We start from the raw sequence: 25,124 nt of genomic DNA, 5'->3' as shown, positions 1-25,124 counted from the left end.
ACTTAGAAATCTGACGTGCTATTTTCTTGCATTTTCGAAGGAAACATTTTAGATCCATTTTTCATCCAAAAATTATTGGATAACCATCAAGAATATGGTTAGTTTGGCACTAAATAATGTGACGGTGTGGCCATTTCCTTGCATTTTCAAAAGTCACATTATTTAGATCAATTTTAAGCTATATTTTGAAGTTGAATGCTGATATTTGAAAGTTATTAGGACCTTAAAAAAAAATTGAAATAGGGAAGTTTGAAACAGCTATGTTTTCTATTGTACTAATATAGTGATTAGTTAAATGCGTGAATGCAGTTTTAATTCAACATAAGTAGACAATACATACACATGTACATATTTTTAGCTTACTTGAGAAAGAAGTGATCTATTTCAGTACATGTGATAACCCAGTGTTTTAGATGGAAACTACTCTAAAATCTATATGGGCCATGCATGGTGAAAAGGAGGTTTAATGCATGTGCGTAAAGTCTGTCTCATAGTAGACTTGCAGTCCGCACAGGCTTATCAGGGACAACACTTTCTGCTTTTATGATATTTTTGGTTTCAAGAAAACTTCTTAGCAAAAATTAAGTTTTTGTGGAAAGTGCCATCCCTGATGAGCTGTTTCATCTGATCCTGACAAAACTTAGTTAGAATGTTTGTCTTGACAATATCTAGTTTTAACCCTTTGCATGCTGGGAAATTTGTTGTCTGCTTAAATGTCGTCTGCTGAATTTCTAAAATTAGCATATTCTTCGATTTTTTTCAAAGAATACTATCAGAATAGCAAACAGTTTGGATCCTGATGAGACGCCACGTTTTGTGGCGTCTCATCTGGATCCATCTGTTTGCAAAGGCCTTCAAAATACGGTTCCCGCACTGAAAGAGTTGAAATGGCTCGAATGCATTCAAAAACTTGGTCATAAAGTCAAATCCTAGAAAAACTGTATTTCCAGAAACTAAGTCACGGTGTCAAATGTGACGGAAATCATGTTTACTGAAGTCATATTTAACCCTTTACCACTTAGATACGTTTTTTGACACATTTGTAGTTTGTAGAAAGTTAGATTTAATAAAAGACCTTTCTTACTAGATTTAAGTTTCAAAGTCTTCATTTCAAACACTTAGAGACTGATGAGCAGCAAACAGCACTACAACCTGAACAGACTCCGGTTACTATTCTGGTTTTATGCCATTTGCACATAGCCATTTTCACTTTGCTTCTGAGTGGAAAAGGGTTATGACTCAATCTTGGTCAGCATATTATCTTGAACATAAATTGGCCAAGTTGTTCCATTCCAGCTGAAGTCAGTCCCAGCTGACTATGATCGTGTCTACCTTGAGATGGCTCGCCGTGGAGCAAGAGTGCTGGCCCTTGGTCACAGGCATCTTGGAAAGCTGTCACATCAAGATGTAAGTTGATTTGCTTTGTTCATATATGTAGTCAAGACTAGGTTGCTGAATACAGCAGCCTTGGTATTAATAACCTCTACCTTTTTAATAACCTCTTTCCACTCAGAAGCAAATTGAAAATAGATATGTGCAAACTCGCAGTCTGCTCAGGTTTTATGCTGTTTGCTGCTTATCAGTATCTAAGGCTTAAAAATGAAGCCTTTAAAACTTGAATATTGTAAGAAAGGTTATTAATTAAGTTTAACTTTCTAAGGGACTACAAATGCGTCACAATACATACCTAAGTGGTAAAGTGTTAATAATCCTGTCTGTCTGTTCTATTTATAAACCTTTCTGTTCTATTAATAACCCTGTTTTTAAATTAATAGACCAGTCTGTTCTATTTATAACCCCGTCTGTCTGTGCAGCTGAAGATAATGACCAGAGATGACGTGGAGAGAGACCTCGACTTCTGTGGTTTTGTAGTCATCTCCTGTCCACTCAAGGCCGACTCCAAGTCAGTCATCCGTGAAATACAGAATGCTTCGCATCATGTAAGTTGAAATACTTGGCCATGTTCTTGATAAGTTGGACTAACCCCTTTCCCACTCTGAAGCCAAGTAAAAATGGCTATGTGCAAACAGCATTAAACCAGAACAGCCTGTGAGTAACTAGCAGTCTGTTCAGGTTTTATGCTGTTTGCTGCTCATCAGTATAGCAAACAGTTTGGATCCTGATGAGACGCCACGTTCTGTGGCGTCTCATCTGGATCCAAACTGTTTGCAAAGGCCTTCAAAATTCGGTTCCCGCACTGAAAGGGTTACCCAGAATGGGGATCCACTTTACTTGTTGCTTAATAGACAAGAAGGACAGATTTCTAGTTCAATCATTATACTGAATTTTCTGAATCGGCATATAATTGCAATCTTTTGCCCAAACTTAGAGACAAATCATTCATTTGAGCAGTTTGTACCTGCATACAAGGTCAATAAATCTGAATATTTGCATTTGTGAAGTATTTGAAATTATTTGTTTACTGTTTATATTTACTAGGTAATAAATCAGACAGTTACTTGATTGGATAAATTTCAAACACGTAACAGAGTTTGTAGCCTTGAACTGTGACAGACTTGAAGTAAGTTCAGATTTGAGACTAGGTTAAACAAGACGTGCTGTTAAATCATTTCATCATTAACTTGCATCCATATAAGTCTAGAAACTGTGTTGCTATGTGCAGGTTGCCATGATAACGGGAGACAACCCTCTGACTGCCTGTCATGTTGCCAAGGAGCTACGCTTCACCAGGAAGCAGCACACACTCATACTGCAGGCACCTGCCTCTGAGGGTATGTACATTAGAAATAGGAGCACACTCAAACTGCAGGCACCTGCCTCTGAGGGTATGTACATTAGAAATAGGAGCACACTCATACTGCAGGCACCTGCCTCTGAGGGTATGTACATTAGAAATAGGAGCACACTCAAACTGCAGGCACCTGCCTCTGAGGGTATGCACATTAGAAATAGGAGCACACTCAAACTGCAGGCACCTGCCTCTGAGGGTATGTACATTAGAAATAGGAGCACACTCAAACTGCAGGCACCTGCCTCTGAGGGTATGTACATTAGAAATAGGAGCATACTCATACTGCAGGCATCTGCCTCTGAGGGTATGTACATTAGAAATAGGAGCACACTCAAACTGCAGGCACCTGCCTCTGAGGGTATGTACATTAGAAATAGGAGCACACTCAAACTGCAGGCACCTGCCTCTGAGGGTATGTACATTATAAATAGGAGCACACTCATACTGCAGGCACCTGCCTCTGAGGGTATGTACATTAGAAATAGGAGCACACTCATACTGCAGGCACCTGCCTCTGAGGGTATGTACATTAGAAATAGGAGCACACTCATACTGCAGGCACCTGCCTCTGAGGGTATGTACATTAGAAATAGGAGCACACTCATACTGCAGGCACCTGCCTCTGAGGGTATGTACATTAGAAATAGGAGCACACTCATACTGCAGGCACCTGCCTCTGAGGGTATGTACATTAGAAATAGGAGCACACTCATACTGCAGGCACCTGCCTCTGAGGGTATGTACATTAGAAATAGGAGCACACTCATACTGCAGGCACCTGCCTCTGAGGGTATGTACATTAGAAATAGGAGCACACTCAAACTGCAGGCACCTGCCTCTGAGGGTATGTACATTAGAAATAGGAGCACACTCATACTGCAGGCACCTGCCTCTGAGGGTATGTACATTAGAAATAGGAGCACACTCATACTGCAGGCACCTGCCTCTGAGGGTATGCACATTAGAAATAGGAGCACACTCAAACTGCAGGCACCTGCCTCTGAGGGTATGCACATTAGAAATAGGAGCACACTCATACTGCAGGCACCTGCCTCTGAGGGTATGTACATTAGAAATATGAGCACTTTATGGTTGCCTCTGAGGGTATGTTCATTAGAAATAGGAGCATTTTTATGGCTGCCTCTGAGGGTATGTACAGTAGAAATAGGAGCACACTCATACTGCAGGCACCTGCCTCTGAGGGTATGTACATTAGAAATAGGAGCACACTCATATTGCAGGCACCTGCCTCTGAGGGTATGTACATTAGAAATAGGAGCACACTCAAACTGCAGGCACCTGCCTCTGAGGGTATGTACATTAGAAATAGGAGCACACTCATACTGCAGGCACCTGCCTCTGAGGGTATGTACATTAGAAATAGGAGCACACTCATACTGCAGGCACCTGCCTCTGAGGGTATGTACATTAGAAATAGGAGCACACTCATACTGCAGGCACCTGCCTCTGAGGGTATGTACATTAGAAATAGGAGCACACTCATACTGCAGGCACCTGCCTCTGAGGGTATGTACATTAGAAATAGGAGCACACTCATACTGCAGGTACCTGCCTCTTAGGGTATGTACATTAGAAATATGAGCACTTTATGGTACCTGCCTCTGAGGGTATGTACATTAGAAATATGGACATTTTATGGTACCTGCCTCTGAGGGTATGTACATTAAAAATAGGAGCACTTTATGGCTGCCTCTGAGGGTATGTACATTAAAAATAGGAGCACTTTATGGCTGCCTCTTGAGGGTATGTACATTAGAAATAGGAGCACTTTATGGTGATCAGCTGTGATCAGCTCATCTCAGCTGTTGTATTTCAGGTAAAATGTCTTTGTTTTACTGGCTGCTTTATTGTAATTTAAACATGGGATCAAAGGCAAAAATCCATCAAACAATTCAACATTTTTCTTTTAGTTTTTAGCTCAGCAAGTACTTATAGAGAGACATAAGTAATTGAAGGAAATATAAAACAATATATGCATTGTAAGAATTTTTAGAATTGTTAATAATTCATGAAGGATTTATTGTTCTATAAACTTGTACTTCAGTTAACAGCATGTTACAATGGTTTTTCATCTTACAAATAACTTCTTACTATGAATGTTCTTATTTTAAGTAAGAGTGTTTATACACTGCATGTACCTCTGTTACCCTCAGACCAAGCGTGGCAGTGGCGTTCCATTGATGATACAGTGTCTGTTCCTGTGGAGACAGCAGGCGATCTTCGCAAACAACTTGTGGAGGAACATGACCTCTGTCTCACAGGGGAGGTAATACAATTTTTCTCACAGGGGAGGTAATACACTTTGTCTCACAGGGGAGATAATACACTTTGTCTCACAGGGGAGGTAATACACTCTGTCTCACAGGGGAGGAAATACACTGTCTCACAGGGGAGGTAATACACTCTGCCTCACAGGGGATGTCATACTCTCTGTCTCATAGGGGGGGGGGGGGGGGGGTATTACATTCTGTCTCACAAGGGAGGTAATACAACACTCTGTTTCACAGGGGTGGTAATGCACTCTGTCTCACAGAGGAGGTCATACTCTCTGTCTCACAGGGGAGGTAATACACTCTGCCCTGTTCAAGAATTCTATACAATTATGTGATTGTTAATGATATCTTAAAGGTCTTGTTTACAACTTTATTTGCCCATTCATTTGCGCACCCCTCCCCCACCCCCCCCCCCCCAAAAAATTTTTTTTATAAATTGTAGTGTATTAAACCCGTGCCACAGTTTGAAGTTATGATGCAGTTTTTTTAGTATTAAAATTTCATAGCATCATCTTCTTTTATGACAGCTAAATTTCATTTATTCTTTTAATTTCCTTTCAATCTTACAAATGACCCTTATGAACATTTTGGCCTTACACCATGCACGTGTATTTTGTCAGTTAACATCTCTAAGGATTAAAGCAATGACAATCCTGTTGTGAAAGTACACCTCTTTTGTCACAATAGCCTTTGAACTCAAGAAACATCCACTCTAAGTCAGTATACAAATGATTACCAGTAAGTCCTGAGACACAATCAATCACTGTGTAGCACATTTGCAGAGTTTTGTCACAAAATAAAACTTATATTAGTCAATCTAAACGCTCAGATCACCCTCTCTATGAAATGATGCCTATTGACCAATCAGAACAACAGATATGCTTCCAATCACAAATATCATTATTGAAACTAAGATGTTGTATTCAACTTTTCCATTATTCACCGTAGCCAACTTTTCTAAATGAATTTAATCCATGCCCAGTAATTGATCATGTATTTTGTGCACCTATGTGTAACACTCTCAACCAATTTTTAAAGTAAATGTTGAGGGGAAAACTTAAAACATTTACCAGCAACCGTTTATGACTATCATTTTGTTAACTTTATTTAAACTTTCCAAAGTTTTGGTTTTGTTGTTTAGGAATATTGTTTTTATTTACTCTAGGGTGTGAGCTATCTACAGAGGGATCACCCCAGGATCTGGAAAGTGGTTCTGCCCAATGTGAAGGTCTTTGCTAGAGTGGCACCAAAACAGAAGGTATGAAATGAGCCTCCTTCATGGCAAACTGGGTTTAATGACTCACCTATAATGAAAATGTGTTGCTATTAGTGTGTGAGTTCTTTGGTTGTCATATCAAACAGATATTTTAACCCTTTGCATGCTGGGAAATTTGTCGTCTGTTAAAATGTCGTCTGCTCAATTTCTAAAATTAGCATTTTCTTTCAATTTTTGTCAAAGAATACTATCAGAATAGCAAACAGTTTGGATCCTGATGAGACGCCACGTGCTGTGGCGTCTCATCTGGATCCAAACTGTTTGCAAAGGCCTTCAAAATCCTGTTCCCGCACTGAAAGAGTTAACTTTAAGCTCATGCATTAAGACCAGTTTTCCCAGACAGCTGCTCAGTCAATACTCTGAAATATTTACTAGGCCTTTAAATCAATACTCAATAGCTGTTTCATTACAACCAGCAAGAATGGTTTAAAGTTTACCTTATTTATGGCATAAATTGAGATTTTTTGTTGGAGCCATGCCATAATGGCGTCGAGAACCGTTACCTTTTTCATGATATTTCAAAGTCAAGGTGCTTTAAACAACATCAAAAGAGGTCATTAGAACATGTTGAGCTTTTCTATACAAGTCCTATGAGAACTTGATTTTTATTGACATTTAGCAAATGACTGAAATTGAACATTGTTTCTATTTTACACAGTTTAGCTATTTTCTGCATGTGTACATTACAGGAGTTGATAATCACATCTCTAAAGAGCCTTGGGTTCATGACTTTGATGTGCGGAGATGGAACCAATGATGTTGGAGCCCTCAAACACGCTCATGTTGGTAGGTTGCTATAATAACACGGGCATACCTTGCTGTATTCGCCAACCCCTTTTTAGTGAGGCTGTTTTCGGAGACTACCCGAGCTATTGTCATAGCCTGCTCGTCGTCCGCCAGCGTTGTGATAAAACCTTTACATTGGCTCTAAAATCAAAGTGCTTCCACTTACAACTTTGAAACTTCATATGTAGATGCACCTTGAGTTCTAAACGCCACACCTATTGTGGGTCACTAGGTCAAAAGTCAAGGTCACTGTGACTTCTAAAAAAATTAATATTCTAACAAGCTTTCACTTGTGTTAGAATTAATAAAAATATCTTAGGGTTTGATGTATACAGTCTTAAATGGTGCTGATGTTAACATATTGTTCTTAACTAAGAATTATACACTAAAAGCTGTTACCTTCACTTTTCAAGTACGTAAGTTCATTACAGTTTTAAGAATAATCTTTATTATTTTACGTAAGTCTATGATTGGTATGTGAATACATGCCCTGATTGAAGTTGTTTGTGTGTTACTAAATAGTGTGTTTTTTGGTTAAAAGTGCAGTAAATTTGGGTATATTATTTTTAATTATAAAAATTACATATTAAACAGATTTTAAAGGTAATTTGAATTGTTAAGAAAATGCTGTCTTTAGTTTGATCTATTTGCTAACCAAATATGTTACTAAAAGTATGTAATAAAGTGTTTTAAAGCGAGATTATACGATTTCGTCAAATATTTATGAGTTTCTAAAAAACATGTAAAATACTTATTTACATATATGTCAAAATAACCTAACATAAAAGTTAAGAAGAACATGTGTCGAAAAATGCGAAATAAGCTAGATATTTAATTCTGAAATCGAAAATGTCTGTACAGTCGAAATCACCAGCATGTATATCATGCATGTACGATGTGAATCTAAATTTAGTTTAACGGTTTGTTTAAATTTCTGCAACGATATATATTCATACGACACACGAACACTAACCCCGATCCGAATACAAAGACGAATGCTTTGGTTATTGTAGAAAATATGTACGCTAATTTTTCTTTGCTGCATTTAATAAAATTTGTCTTCAATTTATAATTTTTCTTGCATATTTTGTGTTATTGTAACATATTTCTATCAATATGTTACAATTAAACACCTATACAAATCGAATAATCTCGCTTTAACTGGCTTCGTTGCATACCTTGTGCAATTTATTAAATGTTTTACAATCACCTTAATGACAGCACTTGAATTGTTTGTATTTCTATGGCAGGAAATGTAGGCAAAATGCATGTGCATAAAGTGTTGTCCCAGATCATCCTGTGCATTCTGAACATGCTAATGTGGGACCACACTTTCTGCTTATATGGAGTTTTTAGTTTTATATAGGTCAAATATAGGCACTTGAATGGTTTGTATTTCTACGGCAGGGGTTGCGTTGCTGGCCAACGCTCCAGAGAGAATGCCAGAATCCAGACACAAGAAGGAAAAGGAAGAGGTAAATGGGCTCGTTTCGCAAGCTTACATTACTAATTGTTGCAACTATACTTAATTATCAATTTATGTAATGAGGAGCTTTCTGTTAAAACTGTACTCAATGCATGTGCTTGAAGTGTTGTCCCAGATTAGCTTGTTCAGTCTGCATAGGCTGTACTCAATGCATGTGCTTGAAGTGTTGTCCCAGATTAGCTTGTTCAGTTTGCATACTCAATGCATGTGCTTGAAGTGTTGTCCCAGATTAGCTTGTTCAGTCTGCATACTCAATGCATGTGCTTGAAGTGTTGTCCCAGATTAGCTTGTTCAGTCTGCATGTGCTTGAAGTGTTGTCCCAGATTAGCTTGTTCAGTCTGCATAGGCTTATCAGAAACAACAATTTTTGCCTAGACTGAATTTTGAATTTGAACAGAATTCCCTTTAACAAGAAGTTACATTAAAGCAGAAAGTGTGGTTTAGACTGTTGGAACTGCACAGGCTAATCTGAAGCGACACTTTGTGCACATGCATTAAGCCCAATTTTCCAGTGTGCACATGCATTAAGCCCCATTTTTCAGTGTGCGCATGCATTAAGCCCCATTTTCCAGTGTGCACATGCATTAAGCCCCATTTTGCAGTGTGCACATGAATTAAGCCCCATTTTGCAGAAGGAGGCCTGATTTAAAAGTTTCTTGAATATGACTGAGTTTAAGCATGACAAGTGATATTACAAAAAAGGATGTTATGATGTTCATTTTAATACAAAGGATCAGTGTCTTAGAAATCAATGCAAATTTGAATATAAATTATATTCCATATATCAGCCGCGCTTTTGGAAAACGGGTCATAATGGATGCCCCTAAAGAATCCTTTTAGATTTGGGTCATAATGGATGCCCCTAAAGAGTCTTTTTAGATTAGCCTGTGGGACATCTTTGCCCCTAAAGAGTCTTTTTAGATTAGGGTCATAATGGATGCCCCTAAAGAGTCTTTTAGATTAGGGTCATAATGGATGCCCCTAAATAGTCTTTTAGATAAGGGTCATAATGGATGCCCCTAAAGAGTCTTTTTAGATTAGGGTCATAATGGATGCCCCTAAAGAGTCTTTTTAGATTAGGGTCATAATGGATGCCCCTAAAGAGTCTTTTTAGATAAGGGTCATAATGGATGCCCCTAAAGAGTCTTTTTTGATTAGGGTCATAACGGAGGCCCCTAAAGAGTCGTTTAGATTAGGGTCATAATGGATGCCCCTAAAGAGTCTTTTTAGATAAGGGTCATAATAGATGCCCCTAAAGAGTCTTTTTTGATTAGGGTCATAATGGATGCCCCTAAAGAGTCTTTTTAGATTAGGGTCATAATGGATGCCCCTAAAGAGTCTTTTTAGATTAGGGTCATAATGGATGCCCCTAAAGAGTCTTTTTAGATTAGGGTCATAATGGAGGCCCCTAAAGAGTCTTTTTAGATTAGCCTGTGGGACAACTTTGTCCACTGATATAGAATTTTTATCGTTTTAAAGAAGTTTTTTCTGAAGAGAGCATACAGTTAGGGGGAGACTACACAGGCTAATTTTGAAAGACATTTAAGCACATGCATTAAACCTCATTTTCCGAGAGCGTAGCTCAATTGTATTTCCTATATATACCAGCCATATCTAACATTCTAGCCGTCAGACTTGACATCCAATGCTACTGACAGACAGATCTCCCCTCGTGGTCCAGCAGGCAAGCAGAGCCGCGTTGCTAAGCAACGGGCCATAGCTCGGGGGGACAACATGGCACCTGCTCAGGTAAGACTTTGTGTTCATGTATTAGCCACGGTCACCGTATTTCTGTGGCTTTGTAAACTGGAAATTTATTTACAAATGTCACCAGTGTCAGTGTGGTATGTAAGGGAATTGATCGTATTAAGTGATAACTAAAAAATTGTTCTGTGTTGAATACTAACTCCAAACTATTTTATAACTCAAATTATGTTCTGTGTTGATAACTCAAACAATGTTCTTTGTAAATAACTAATCATGTGTTCTGTGTTGATACTTCAAATTATGTGTTGACAATTCAAACTATGTTCTGTGTTCATAACTCAACATATGTTATATATTCATAACTCAAATTATCGCCCGTGTCAAAAACTCAATTGCTGTTCAGCTTTTATAACTCAAATTATGTTTTAAATTGATAAGTCAAACCTTGTTCAGTATTTGTAGTAGAAGCTTGAAAAAATCTATCTAATTTCTATGTTTGTACAAAAAGCTTCAGAAACTTAAATCTAAGTTCTGCGTTTGTGGAAGAAGCTTCAAAAACTTAAACTAAGTTCTGTATTTGTAGAAGAAGCTTCAGAAACTTAAATCTATGTTCTGTATTTGTAGAAGAAGCTTCAGAAACTCAAACTAAGTTCTGTGTTTGTAGAAGAAGCATCAGGAACACATAATTAGTTCTTTGTTTGTAGAAGAAGCATCAGAAACTCAAACTAAGTTCTGTGCTTGTAGAAGGAGCTTCAGGAACACATAATTTGTTCTGTGTTTGTAGAAGAAGCTTCAAAAACTCAAACTAAGTTCTGCGTTTGTAGAAAAAGCTTCAGGAACACATAATTAGTTGTGTGTTTGTAGAAGAAGCTTCAGAAACACATAATTAGTTCTGTGTTTGTAGAAAAAGCTTCAGGAACTTAAACTAAGTTCTGGGTTTGTAGAAGAAGCTTCAAGAACACATAATGAGTTCTTTGTTTGTAGAAGAAGCATCAGAAACTATAACTAAGTTCTGTGTTTGTAGAAGAAGCTTCAAGAACACATAATGAGTTCTTTGTTTGTAGAAGAAGCATCAGAAACTATAACTAAGTTCTGTGTTTGTAGAACAAGCTTCAGGAACACATAATTAGTTCTTTGTTTGTAGAAGAAGCATCAGAAACTCAGACTAAGTTCTGCGTTTGTGGAAGAAGCTTCGGAAACACTTAATTAGTTCCGTGTTTGTAGAAGAAGCTCCAGAAACACATAATTAGTTCCGTGTTTGTAGAAGAAGCTTCAGAAACACATAATTAGTTCTGTGTTTGTAGAAGAAGCTCCAGAAACACATAATTAGTTCTGTGTTTGTAGAAGAAGCTTCAGGAACTTTAACTTAGTTCTGTGTTTCTAAAAGAAGTTTCAGAAACTCGAACCTAGTTCTGTGTTTGTAAAAAAACACTCCAGAAACCAAAACTAAGTTCTGTGCTGTAAAAGAAACGCTAGAAACTCAGTCTAATTTCTGTGTTGGTAGAAGAAGTTTCAGAAACCCAAACTAGATTCTGTGTTTGTAGAAGAAGCTTCAGACGATGATGAAAGAGATTGAGGAGGAGGAAAAAGCAGCCGTCGTTAGGCTTGGAGATGCTAGCATCGCTTCACCCTTCACCTCCAAACTATCCACCATCATGTGTAGTAAGTGTTTGATCCTTTTTCCAATTTTCTTACTTCCTCATTGTTGACACTGTAAATTCACTTTTTCTCACTTTTCACACTCTCTGTTCAAAGTTTAATTGTTTATGTTCTCACACCCTCAATTCAAAATTTAATTGGTCACCTCTTTTTTTCACACTCCCATATTTCAATGTTAAATTGTTCATACTCTCACTTTTCACAGTCTCTCAGTTTAAAGTATAATTGCTCACATTCTCACTTTTCACTTTTTCTCAGTTCAAAGTTTTATTGTTCAAACTCTCACTTTTTATTCCCTTTTTTTAGTTCACACTTTCATTGTTCACACATCCTGACTGTTCATACTCTATTTGTGCACTATTTTATAGTTCACACTCTGTCACTTGTCTGTCACACTCTCTGTTCACATGTTCATAAATCACACATTCTCACTTTTCACATTTTCATAGTTCCCACTGAGTGTATGTACTCTCAGTGTTCACACTCCCTAAATGTTCAAAATCGCAATTCACACTTTCAGTGATTAAGCACCTTCACTCTTTACTCACCCTCTGTTTACACTGTCTCATTCACTGGACATGTTTCCTCAATTTTCCCATTCTCTCTTTGTGCTTGCTAGTCCTCATTGTTTACACTCCCTCACTGTTCGCACTCTGTCAGTTTGCATTTTTAGCTCCCACTCTTATCGCTTCACACGGTCCCTCACTGTTCATATTGTCTCACTGTGCATTTCAGTTTGCCATATCATCAAGCAGGGCCGATGTACCCTGGTGACAACTCTACAGATGTTCAAGATCCTAGCCCTCAATGCGCTCATCCTTGCCTACAGCCAGAGTGTTCTCTTCCTGGAGGGGGTCAAGTTCAGTGACACCCAGGCCACCATGCAGGGTCTACTACTCGCCGGCTGCTTCCTGTTCATATCAAGATCAAAGGTGAGAATCTGTGTCTGCTTTCTGCTCATATCAAGGTCAAAGGTCGGAATCTTTATCTGCTTCCTGTTCATATCCAGGTCAACGGTCAGAATCTGTGTTTGGCATTGTAGATCTTAAATTGATGCAGAAACCATACAAATACATAATGCACATAATTTACAACAATTGAAAGCTACATTTACATCACTGTGAAGTCATTGATCCTGATTTTCCTTAAGTGTAAGTAAAAGTATTATTATACGCCATAACCCTCACGCAATAACTAGCTCAGTAGAATGTGTATATATTGGAAAAAATAACAATATGGAAAATAAAAAAATCTTTCAATAAATGAATGAATTGAACTCTTTCCTTTTCAGCCCTTGAAGTACCTGTCAAAGCAGCGGCCTCTTCCCAATATCTTCAACTTCTACACCATAGTAACCGTGCTGTCCCAGTTTGCTGTACACTTCGTGTCCCTAGTCTACCTAGTACAGAGTGCTCAACTTATATCACCAAGGTATGATTCTTCAGTGAACTTTGTGTACATACAATTTTGAACACCCTTCTAAACTCTCAACAAGAATTATAGATTCTAAAAGATCTCTTTGTTCTTATTCCTCTTATGGGAGGTATATAGTTTCCGCAGTCTCTGCCATGTCAGTTGAGCAAGCGTTTCACTCCATCACAGTGTCATTCTGCACTCTTTGGTTTCCGCTCTCTAACTCAACCAGTTCTTATTGGATCACTATTATACTTTCTTCAAATGTTTATTAGTACACAATTGAGGCAACATTAAATACGCTGCCAAACCCCTTGGATAATTTATGGTTTTCGCACTGTGTGTATGTCTGTCTGTCACACTTTTCTGGATCCTGCGATAGCTTTAAAGTTCTTAATATTTTTTCATGAAACATTATGCACGTCATTTTATTTTGTTCCTACGTCAATTTCTTTTGTTGCTTTGGCAACAAATAGACTAGAAATACTGCTGAAAATGGTGGTTTTCTGGATCCTGCGATAACTTTTAAAGTTCTAAATATTTTTTTCTTGAAACTTGAAACATGGATCGATGGCAATATGGACATTATGCACGTCATATCATTTTGTTCCTATGTCAAAAATTCTGGTTGGTATGGCAACAAATAAAAAAAAAATGCTGACAATGGTGGAATTTCTGACAATGGTGGAGCCAGTAGGGACATATATTGCTTGGCAATAGTCTTGATTTATTATGCTCCCCCTAAAAAGTTTGGGGGGAGCATATAGTCGCCGCTTCGTCTGTTCGTCCGTCCGTGTGTCCGTCCATGCACAATTTTTGTCCGGGCTATTTCTCAGCATCTAATGACCGGAATTCAATGAAACTTAATGGGAAGCTTCACTACCAAGAGAAGATGTGTATATTATCTGCAGGTTCTGGTCGGATGATTTTTATGCCCCCGGATCGAATGATCGGGGGTATATAGTTTTTGGCCTGTCTGCCTGTCTTTCTTTCTTTATGTCTGTCATTCTGTCCCAAAACTTTAACCTTACCGTAAAGTTTTGCAATCACTTTTGAAATATTGAACATAGCAACTTGATATTTGGCATGCATGTGTATCTCATGGAGCTGCACATTTTAAGTGGTGAAAGGTCAAGGTCATCCTTCAAGGTCAAAGGTCAAAATTTTTAAACTTTAATATAGTAAAGTTTTGCAATAACTTTTGAAATATTGAACATAGCAACTTGATATTTGGCATGCATGTGTATCTCATGGAGCTGCACATTTTAAGTGGTGAAAGGTCAAGGTCAAGGTCATCCTTCAAGGTCAAAGGTCCGTCCGTCCGTCACACTGGCCATAACTTTTGCAATGTTGAAGATAGCAACTTGATATTTAGCATGCATGTGTATCTCATGGAGCTGCACATTTTGAGTGGTGAAAGGTCAAGGTCATCCTTCAAGGTCAAAGGTAAAAAAAATTAAAGCACCACAGTAGGGGACATTGTGTTTCTGACAAACATATCTCTTGTTTTATTTAAATTTGGTCTGGAGTGTTTCATGAAACTACATGAGGTATCAACTAGAAACTTCGGAGATGGATATATCTGATTAAAGGGATGTACTTTGCACAATAATAACTTTTTCCTCTGTTTTTAGAGTTATTGCCGTTTTTTAATTGGTGTACATTCAATAAATTACCACGATGATCACCCCCAACACTGATTTATGTGTCCACAGTCCAGTGGCATCCATGTTCATGGACTTTTATTGATTGACAATTCAGTATAATAAAAAAATTCTGACATATATTGAGACCTAAATGCCATCAAATTGAATGTTGCTTGATAATCAAGGAATAGATTAATAACAGCTTATGTTTGTATGGTTGCTATGGCAATCAAACTTGTGTAGCCTGTTAATAAGCTTAAGGGTTAGTTAAGGTTTAATTATGTTAATGTCATCTTTTATATGACCCTCATTAAGGGTTAGTTAAGGTTGAATTATGTTATTGTCATCTATTATATGACCCTCATTAAGGGTTAGTTAAGGTTGAATTATGTTAATGTCATCTATTATATGATCCTCATTAAGGGTTAGTTAAGGTTTAATTATGTTAATGTCATCTTTTATATGACCCTCATTAAGGGTTAGTTAAGGTTGAATTATGTTATTGTCATCTATTATATGACCCTCATTAAGGGTTAGTTAAGGTTGAATTATGTTATTGTCATCTATTATATGACCCTCATTAAGGGTTAGTTAAGGTTTAATTATGTTAATGTCATCTTTTATATGACCCTCATTAAGGGTTAGTTAAGGTTGAATTATGTTATTGTCATCTATTATATGACCCTCATTAAGGGTTAGTTAAGGTTGAATTATGTTAATGTCATCTATTATATGATCCTCATTAAGGGTTAGTTAAGGTTGAATTATGTTATTGTCATCTATTATATGATCCTCATTAAGGGTTAGTTAAGGTTGAATTATGTTATTGTTCTCTATTATATGACCCTCATTAAGGGTTAGTTAAGGTTGAATTATGTCAATGTCATCTATTATATGATCCTTATTAAGGGTTAGTTAAGGTTGAATTATGTTATTGTCATCTATTATATGACCCTCATTAAGGGTTAGTTAAGGTTTAATTATGTTAATGTCATCTATTATATGACCCTCATTAAGGGTTAGTTAAGGTTGAATTATGTTAATGTCATCTATTATATGACCCTCATTAAGGGTAAGATAAGGTTGAATTATGTTATTGTCATCTATTATATGACCCTCATTAAGGGTTAGTTAAGGTTGAATTATGTCAATGTCATCTATAATATGATCCTTATTAAGGGTTAGTTAAGGTTGAATTATGTTATTGTCATCTATTATATGACCCTCATTAAGGGTTAGTTAAGGTTGAATTATGTTATTGTCATCTATTATATGATCCTCATTAAGGGTTAGTTAAGGTTGAATTATGTTAATGTCATCTATTATATGACCCTCATTAAGGGTTAGTTAAGGTTGAATTATGTTATTGTCATCTATTATATGACCCTCATTAAGGGTTAGTTAAGGTTGAATTATGTTAATGTCATCTATTATATGACCCTCATTAAGGGTTAGTTAAGGTTGAATTATGTTAATGTCATCTATTATATGACCCTCATTAAGGGTAAGATAAGGTTAAATTATGTTATTGTCATCTATTATATGACCCTCATTAAGGGTTAGTTACGGTTGAATTATGTTAATGTCATCTATTATATGACCCTCATTAAGGGTTAGTTAAGGTTGATTTATGTTCATCTATTATATGACCCTCATTAAGGGTTAGTTAAGGTTGAATTATGTTATTGTCATCTATTATATGACCCTCATTAAGGGTTAGTTAAGGTTGAATTATGTTAATGTCATCTATTATATGACCCTCATTAAGGGTTAGTTAAGGTTGAATTATGTTAATGTCATCTATTATATGATCCTCATTAAGGGTTAGTTAAGGTTGAATTATGTTATTGTCATCTATTATATGATCCTCATTAAGGGTTAGTTAAGGTTGAATTATGTTAATGTCATCTATTATATGATCCTCATTAAGGGTTAGTTAAGGTTGAATTATGTTAATGTCATCTATTATATGACCTCATTAAGGGTTAGTTACTGTTGAATTATGTTAATGTCATCTATTATATGACCCTCATTAAGGGTTAGTTAAGGTTGAATTATGTTCATCTATTATATGACCCTCATTAAGGGTTAGTTAAGGTTGAATTATGTTATTGTCATCTATTATATGACCCTCATAAAGGGTTAGTTAAGGTTGAATTATGTTATTGTCATCTATTATATGACCCTCATAAAGGGTTAGTTAAGGTTGAATTATGTTATTGTCATCTATTATATGACCCTCATTAAGGGTTAGTTAAGGTTGAATTATGTTAATGTCATCTATTATATGATCCTCATTAAGGTATAAAATGTGCTTACTGCATGAGTGTTATCTGTCATCCTGTATTGTATTACTTGTTTGCACAGACATTACAGCTTCATGGAATTTTTGGTTTAAAGAAAGTCTCTTCTTAATGGCAACCCTGGCACAGGCTTATCTAGGAAAGCACTGCAACCACATGCATTAAGCCAAGTGTTCCCAGTAGGAAAGCACTGTAACCACATGCATTAAGCCAAGTGTTCCCAGTAGGAAAGCACTGTAACCACATGCATTAAGCCAAGTGTTCCCAGTAGGAAAGCACTGTAACCCCATGCATTAAGCCAAGTGTTCCCAGAACCAGGCTTATACGTACCCTCTCTAAGCATTATATGTACTGTTAACCCTCTGTTACCATTCTGTGTATTTTGTACCCTCTCTAACCATTCTGTGTACTGTGTTCCCTCTAACCATTCTGTGTACTGTGTTCCCTCTCTAACCATTCTGTGTATTTTGTACCCTCTCTAACCATTCCGTGTATATGTTCCCTCTAACCATTCTGTGTACTGTGTTCCCTCTCTAACCATTATTTGTACTGTGTTCCCTCTCTAACCATTCTGTGCACTGTGTTCCCTCTCTAACCATTGTGTACTGTGTTCCCTCTCTAACCATTGTGTACTGTGTTCCCTCTCTAACCATTCTGTGTACTGTTTACCCTCTCTAACCATTCTGTGTACTGTTTACCCTCTCGAACCATTCTGTGTACTGTTTACCCTCTCTAACCATTCTGTGTACTGTTTACCCTCTCTAACCATTCTGTGTACTGTTTACCCTCTCTAACCATTCTGTGTACTGTTTACCCCCTCTAACCATTCTGTGTACTGTTTACCCTCTCTAACCATTCTGTGTACTGTGTTCACTCTCTAACCATTCTGTGTACTGTTTACCCTCTCTAACCATTCTGTGTACTGTTTACCCTCTCTAACCATTCTCTGCACTGTGTTCCCTCTCGAACCATTCTGTGTAATGTATACCCTCTAACCATTCCGTGTACTGTGTACCCTCTAACCATTATGTGTACTGTGTACCGTTTAACCATTAGGTGTACTGTGTACCCTCTAACCGTTCTGTGTACTGTGTACCATCTCTTTCTATTATGTGCACTGTTTACCCTCTGTGACCATTATGTGTACTGTTTACCTTTTCTAGCCATTCTGTGTATTTTGTACCCTCTAACCATTATGTATACTGTGTACCCTCTGTAACCATTAAGTAAACTGTGTACCCTAGCTAACCATTATATGTACTGTTTACCCTTGCTAACCATTTGGTGTACTGTTTACCCTCTCTAACCATTCTGTGTATTGTCGTGTCCGTTGCAGGGAAGGCAAGGTGGACCTAGAGGCCAAGTTTGCGCCCAACCTTCTTAACACTACAGTCTACATCATCTCCATGTCTCTACAAGTCTCAACCTTCGCTGTTAATTACAAGGTATGTCATACAATACCTCATATTACCAATACATGTATTTAATATATGCTTAACTTTGTAAATGATAAGTTTAAAATAATAACAAAAACATATGTCTCCTATGATTCCACAGGGAGAGCCGTTTATGGAGAGCCTGATCAACAACAGGCCCATGTTGTACAGCATCTCCATCTCCGGGGGAGCCATCATAGCCCTGGCTAGCGGTCTCCTACCTGAGGCCAATGAGTACTTTGAACTTGTGCAATTACCTACAGAGGTGAGTAGAACTGGTGCAATTACCTACAGAGGTGTGTAGAACTGGTGAAATTACCTACAGAGGTGAGTAGAACTGGTGCAATTACCTACAGAGGTGAGTAGAACTGGTGCAATTACCTACAGAGGTGAGTAGAACTGGTGCAATTACCTACAGAGGTGAGTAGAACTTGTGCAATTACCTACAGAGGTGTGTAGAACTGGTGCAATTACCTACAGAGGTGAGTAGAACTGGTGCAATTACCTACAGAGGTGAGTAGAACTGGTGCAATTACCTACAGAGGTGTGTAGAACTGGGGTAATTACCTACAGAGGTGAGTAGAACTGGTGCAATTACCTACAGAGGTGAGTAGAACTGGTGCAATTACCTACAGAGGTGAGCAGAACTTGTGCAATTACCTACTGAGGTGAGTAGAACTGATGCAATTACCTACAGAGGTGAGTAGAACTTGTGCAATTACCTACAGAGGTGAGTAGAACTGGTGCAATTACCTACAGAGGTGAGTAGAACTGGTGCAATTACCTACAGAGGTGAGAAGAACTTGTGCAATTACCTACAGAGGTGAGTAGAACTTGTGCAATTACCTACAGAGGTGAGTAAAACTGGTGCAATTACCTACAGAGGTGAGTAGAACTGGTGCAATTACCTACAGAGGTGAGTAGAACTGGTGCAATAACCTACAGAGGTAAGTAGAACTGGTGCAATTACCTACAGAGGGGAGTAGAATTGGTGCAATTACCTACAGAGGCGAGTAGAACGGGTTGTATCCCATTCTGGGCACGTGAATCTGGTTGGTTATGTAGCTTTCATCTTAGTCATGTAAGTGTTTAACCTTTATAAGGTTTGATTGATTTTTCGGGATATAAGGTGCAAGTTTTTAACAGACAAAAGTTGCCTGTGTCTTATATTCCGGTGTGTCTAATATATGGACACAATTTTTAGCTCGACTATTATATATGAAATATATAAAGTGGAGCTATCCTACTCACCTCGGCGTCGGTGTTGCTGTTCCAGTTGGCGTTTGCGTGCAAATGTTAAAGTTTGCGTACTACCCCAAATATTTTCAATGTCCCTTGACATATTGCTTTCATATTCTGCATACTTGTTTACCAACATGACCCCAACCTATAAACAAGAGAAGACAACTGTATCAAGCTTTTTAACAGAAGTATAGCCCTGTAGATAATTGAACATTTTGCTTAAATTTCCATAACTTCTTTATTTATGATCTTATTTTATTAATACTTTGACAAAACAACACTCCTGAATACCACAATGGATTCCACCCAAACAATACCCCACGCCCCAACCCAGAATCCCTGCCCCCCCCCACCCCCCCCCCAAACATTTTTTCCCCTGTTTTTATTTTTGAAAGATCATCTTATAAATGACCCCACCCCACATTATACCCCCCTCTCAACCCCCCTCTACCCCCCCCCCCCCCAAAAAAAAAATTTTTTTTTTTCTTTTTTATTTTTGAAAGATCCTCTAATAAATGACCACACCCAACATTATACCCCCTCTCAACCCCCCCCCCCCCCTCCCACCCCCCCCACCCCAAAAAAAAATATTATTTTTTTTGTTTTTGTATTTTTGAAAGATCGTCTAATAAATTATTGAATATGAACAATTTCCCCATAATGGCTTATGTTATAGTGTAAAGCACTTGAATAGTCTAGCGCGATGTCCTCCGACAGCTCTTGTTAAAAATAAAGTCAGATTTTAAGTTAGAATTGCATAAATGCGCGAGTGATAGTTATTGCCTGTTATTTGTTTGTCTGTTTGAAACAATTTTATTCTTCACCAAAATTGGTACTCACTACTATAAAACAACGAGTACATGCTAGACGTTCACTATGCAGCAAGTAATTATAATTATGTTATGTAATTATGTAATATGTTATTTGTAAATTTAATATAATAAAGATTTAAACAAGTAGTTTTTCATATATTTTTTGTACAATTTTCCCGAAAGATGACTTAAAGGCATTTAAGATTCAAATGGTTGCGAATCAGTCATGCATGAACTATCAGTCGATATTTCCAGGGGCTATGTCACTTATTCGTCCCTTCCTTGTACTCCTCCATGATAAAATGGTGTCCAGTTACTCATTAGACTGATGATGGCAACCGGGTATAATCCTCGTTGAAATTGTTTTTCGACACATAAAGCGTTTTAATAAATTATCAATGAATTCATTTCAAACAACTGGAAATGTTTTAATGAATTCTCAAACAAGCATAATTAAATTTGTAATCCGAAGCACACTAAAGAATTATAATGTTAACACGACAATAATATATTTTAGCTTCAAATAAACAGGGCTTACGTATTTTGTGCTGATCCTTTGTCCAGATAAAAAGCGCGCAAAAATAATGCTGCAACCTCAAGCCAACTGCATGACAAATGTTAACTATTATTGTACAGCCCTCTCCCCCTGATACTTTAAGAGTGTATAATAATGCGGAGCATCTTAAATATGGACACAACTTGCAAATGTTAAAATTATTGGATGCGTCTTGTACTACAATGCAACTTATAAGCCGGAAAATACCATATGTTTGATTTAATTTTGCTTTCAGTTTCGCAATACTGTGATGGCAGTGGTCATAGCGGACATTGTTGGCGCATTTGTCATAGACAGGACCCTGCAGCTGCTGTGTGGAACGGGGAAAGTGAGGCGGCGGTAACGACAGCACTTCATCTAGATCTCGTCTAGGATTTTAACTCAATCATTGGATCTGCGCTGTGAGAAAAAGGGGCATAATCCGTGTGTTTAAAGTGTCTTTCAAGATAATCCTATGCAGTCCCCTTATGCTAATCAGTGACAACACTTTTTAATCTTTTATGGTATTTTTCGTTAAAAGAAAGTCTTTTGTTGGAAATAATCCAGTTTTGGAGGAGTTTCGTCCTTGATTAGCCTGTGCGGACTGCATAGGCTAATCAGGGAAGACACTTTATGCACATGCATTTAGACCCTTTTTCTCTTTGCAGCTCATTTATGTGTGTGTAGAGAGTAACTTGAATATCATGGACTGCACTGGTGTATGGCTTGTGTAGAGAGTAACTTGTATATCATGGACTGCACTGGTGGATGGCTGGTGTAGAGAGTAACTTGTATATCATGGACTGCACTGGTGGATGGCTGGTGTAGAGAGTAACTTGTATATCATGGACTGCACTGGTGTATGGCTTGTGAAGAGAGTAACTTGTATATCATGGACTGCAATGGTGGATGGCTGGTGTAGAGAGTAACTTGTATATCATGGACTGCAATGGTGGATGGCTGGTGGAATCTGTAAGATGTAAGATGTATTTAGTTGATTGGCTTTGTTTGGTCCTACATTGGTTGATAACAATTTTGTCAACCTGGTATTTTTTCAAACGTTTATTTTTTTTCCGTGAAATGTATTTGTTAGAATTAAGTTATTGAGAAAAATGCTATTTAATAAATCATTTACAATATATTGAAACACTGTTATCTGCATTTTTGTAAACATTAAGAATTTTCATGGTAATGAACTCTTCAATAAGTTGTCATCATTTTTTGCAAAATCTTTATTATCTGTTTTATGTTCATTTCCATTTCTCTTGTGGGTAGATTGATGAATGTAGCATTGCGATGAACAATTATTATCATTGTATGATTTTGTAAAGACTGAATTATCGTAGACATGAAACTCATAAATATCCAACATAATCCATGCGCACATTGTTTGTTCCTATATTTTCAAAGCAAGCTTATGTAAGGGGTTGAGCAGCTATGAGGATACAAACATGTACCTTAATGCAACATAACTGACCCGTGAATTATTCAAACCAGATGTAGGGGGAGGGGTGGGGGCGATGGCCATAGTAATTATTTCATTATGTATTGCAAGATGAAACATAAGGCAGGATTCGAGCTTAAACTCACCTACCCCTGATTAACTGTCAAACATTCAGCCATTTTAGTATTTATAGAATTATTGATGGTGAACATAAAGCAGAAATAATGTGAGTCCAACTGACCTTTTTGAGGACCAATTTTTAAGAATGGCTTGACTGTAGGGCATGTTTAAATGTGTCTTGTTCTGTGAAAGCTGGGCATAATGCATGTGCTTAAAGTGTCGTCCCAGATTAGCATGTGCAGTCCGCACAGGCTAATCAGGTACGACACTTTCCGCTTAAACTTGATTTTTGGTAAGAAGGGACTTCCTTAAAACTAAAAATACCATAAAAGCGGAAAGTGTCGTCCCTGATTAGCCTGTGCGGACTGCACAGGCTAATCTGGGACGACACTTTACGCACATGCATTATGACCAGCTTTCACAGAACAAGACACAAATATATATTGAACAGTGGATGTTAGCGAATTCCGTCAACTCTTCATGTTTAAAGACTGTGAATTTGGAATGTGAAATCATTTTGGTGATCATCTCAAACAAAATTGATTATTGCAGGTTCTATATTAATATTTTTTAATATTCTGTGGTGGATACTTAAAGTATAATAATGACTTCTTCGTGACTTTTTAGCTCGACTATTATATATGAAATATATATAGTGGAGCTATCCTACTCATGTCGGCGTTAGCGTTCCCGTTGGCATTAGCGTGCAAATGTTAAAGTTTGCGTACCACCCCAAATATTTTCATTGTCCCTTGACATATTGCTTTAAGATTTTGCATACTTCTTTACCAACATGACCCCAACTTATAAACAAGAGCAGACAACTGTATCAAGCATTTTGTAAGAATTATGGCCCTTTTTGTCTTAGTAACTGAATATTTTGTTAAATTTTGTGTTTAGATCCAATGGACTTCTAAATTATCAAAGCTATTGCTTTCAAACTTCAAATAATTTCTTATTATCATGAGGGTACTGTACCTGGCAAGTTCAATTTGACCTTGACCTTTGAATGACCTTTTCTCTCAATGTCAAAAGAATAAGTTTTAGTTAAATTGCCATAACTTCTTTATTTATGATCAGATTTTATTAATACTTCGACAAAACAACACTTACCTGAATACCACAATGGATTCCACTCAAACAATACCCCACGCCCCAACCCAGAATCCCTGCCCCCCCCCCCCCCCCCCCCAATTTTTTTTATAAATATTTTTAATCCCTTTTTTATTTTTGAAAGATCGTCTAATAAATGACCCCACCCCACATTCTACCCCCCTCTCAACCCCCTCCCCCACCCAACCCCAAAAGAATATTTTTTTCTTTGAAACATGGTTAATTTTTTTTAAATATTTATTTACTTTATATTTGAAGGAACGTCCAAACTTCCCACCCAAGCTATTGCTATCAAACTTGAAATAAAATCTTATTAGTTTGTTTTATGTCTTCACAAATGTTCAATAGATTGTGGAAAATATACCTGAACTATTACCTTGACCTTATTGAATAATTTGAACAATTTCCCCATGATGGCTTACGTTATACTGTCAAGCACTGGAATAGTCGAGCGCGCTGTCCTCTGACAGCTCTTGTTTCATTAACAGTTATTGTATTTTTAATCTTTTTAACTGTGTTAATACAAGAATGGACATGGTCACAACGTTTTATTTTGGGGGATTCAAAATAAATTTAATTTAGCATCCAGATTTGTTGTAAAACAATTTATATGATCCAATTATGTATAATAGTGCCTGTTTTATTTAGAATTTGTGAAAAATAAAAAATACAAAAGGTGAAAATCCTTATAATGCACTGTTTTAAAGAAAAACAGTTCTGATTGATGTCATATTCAATCTTCACATGAAAGTGAGTTTTTTTTGTTTTTTTTAACAAAAACAGTATTGCATGATTTGATGAGTTTATTTATTGAATCAAAATATAAAAAGTTCATATTGAAATATATTATTATTATTTTAACACGACTTTAAACACTAAAACATTTTTTTATATTCATGCTGAAAATATATATTAACAAATACTGGAATAATTCTAGATTGTTAAGATATATTAATTATTATTACCTATATATTCAAATATATTTTATATTTAAATTCTTGCTACTTATAAGGCTTACACATCTTGGTGGTGTTTTTATTTTATATGTTGTTTGAAAAAGGGAAAGTATTGTATGTTTTGTGAATTTTAAGAGGTAAATC

At 37.0% G+C, this 25,124-nt stretch overlaps 1 protein-coding gene across 2 annotated transcripts in view; it reads left to right on the top strand.

The window, feature by feature from the left end:
- The window catches only part of LOC127837545 (endoplasmic reticulum transmembrane helix translocase-like), a 154,968-nt gene that overhangs the window by 26,422 nt on the left and 103,422 nt on the right, over positions 1 to 25,124 (top strand). Inside the window, exons 13-26 of one of the 2 annotated variants that reach the window (XM_052364728.1) lie at positions 1,297 to 1,407; positions 1,815 to 1,940; positions 2,624 to 2,732; positions 4,927 to 5,039; positions 6,212 to 6,304; positions 7,012 to 7,108; positions 8,516 to 8,583; positions 10,221 to 10,343; positions 11,846 to 11,963; positions 12,696 to 12,892; positions 13,252 to 13,391; positions 18,659 to 18,767; positions 18,880 to 19,023; positions 21,604 to 23,136. In XM_052364728.1, coding sequence (XP_052220688.1) covers positions 1,297 to 1,407; positions 1,815 to 1,940; positions 2,624 to 2,732; positions 4,927 to 5,039; positions 6,212 to 6,304; positions 7,012 to 7,108; positions 8,516 to 8,583; positions 10,221 to 10,343; positions 11,846 to 11,963; positions 12,696 to 12,892; positions 13,252 to 13,391; positions 18,659 to 18,767; positions 18,880 to 19,023; positions 21,604 to 21,711 — 1,656 coding nt within the window. In that variant the 3' untranslated portion in view covers positions 21,712 to 23,136. Of the gene's footprint in view, positions 1 to 1,296; positions 1,408 to 1,814; positions 1,941 to 2,623; positions 2,733 to 4,926; positions 5,040 to 6,211; positions 6,305 to 7,011; positions 7,109 to 8,515; positions 8,584 to 10,220; positions 10,344 to 11,845; positions 11,964 to 12,695; positions 12,893 to 13,251; positions 13,392 to 18,658; positions 18,768 to 18,879; positions 19,024 to 21,603; positions 23,137 to 25,124 lie in introns of those variants that run through there. The other variant, XM_052364729.1, reaches the window with a different exon arrangement.

This window comes from Dreissena polymorpha, chromosome 7 (genome assembly GCF_020536995.1).
Source record: "Dreissena polymorpha isolate Duluth1 chromosome 7, UMN_Dpol_1.0, whole genome shotgun sequence".
NCBI classification, from domain to species: domain Eukaryota; kingdom Metazoa; phylum Mollusca; class Bivalvia; order Myida; family Dreissenidae; genus Dreissena; species Dreissena polymorpha.
The sequence above is the reverse complement of the archived record's forward strand: the minus strand, read 5'-3'. Positions and strand labels throughout refer to the sequence as shown.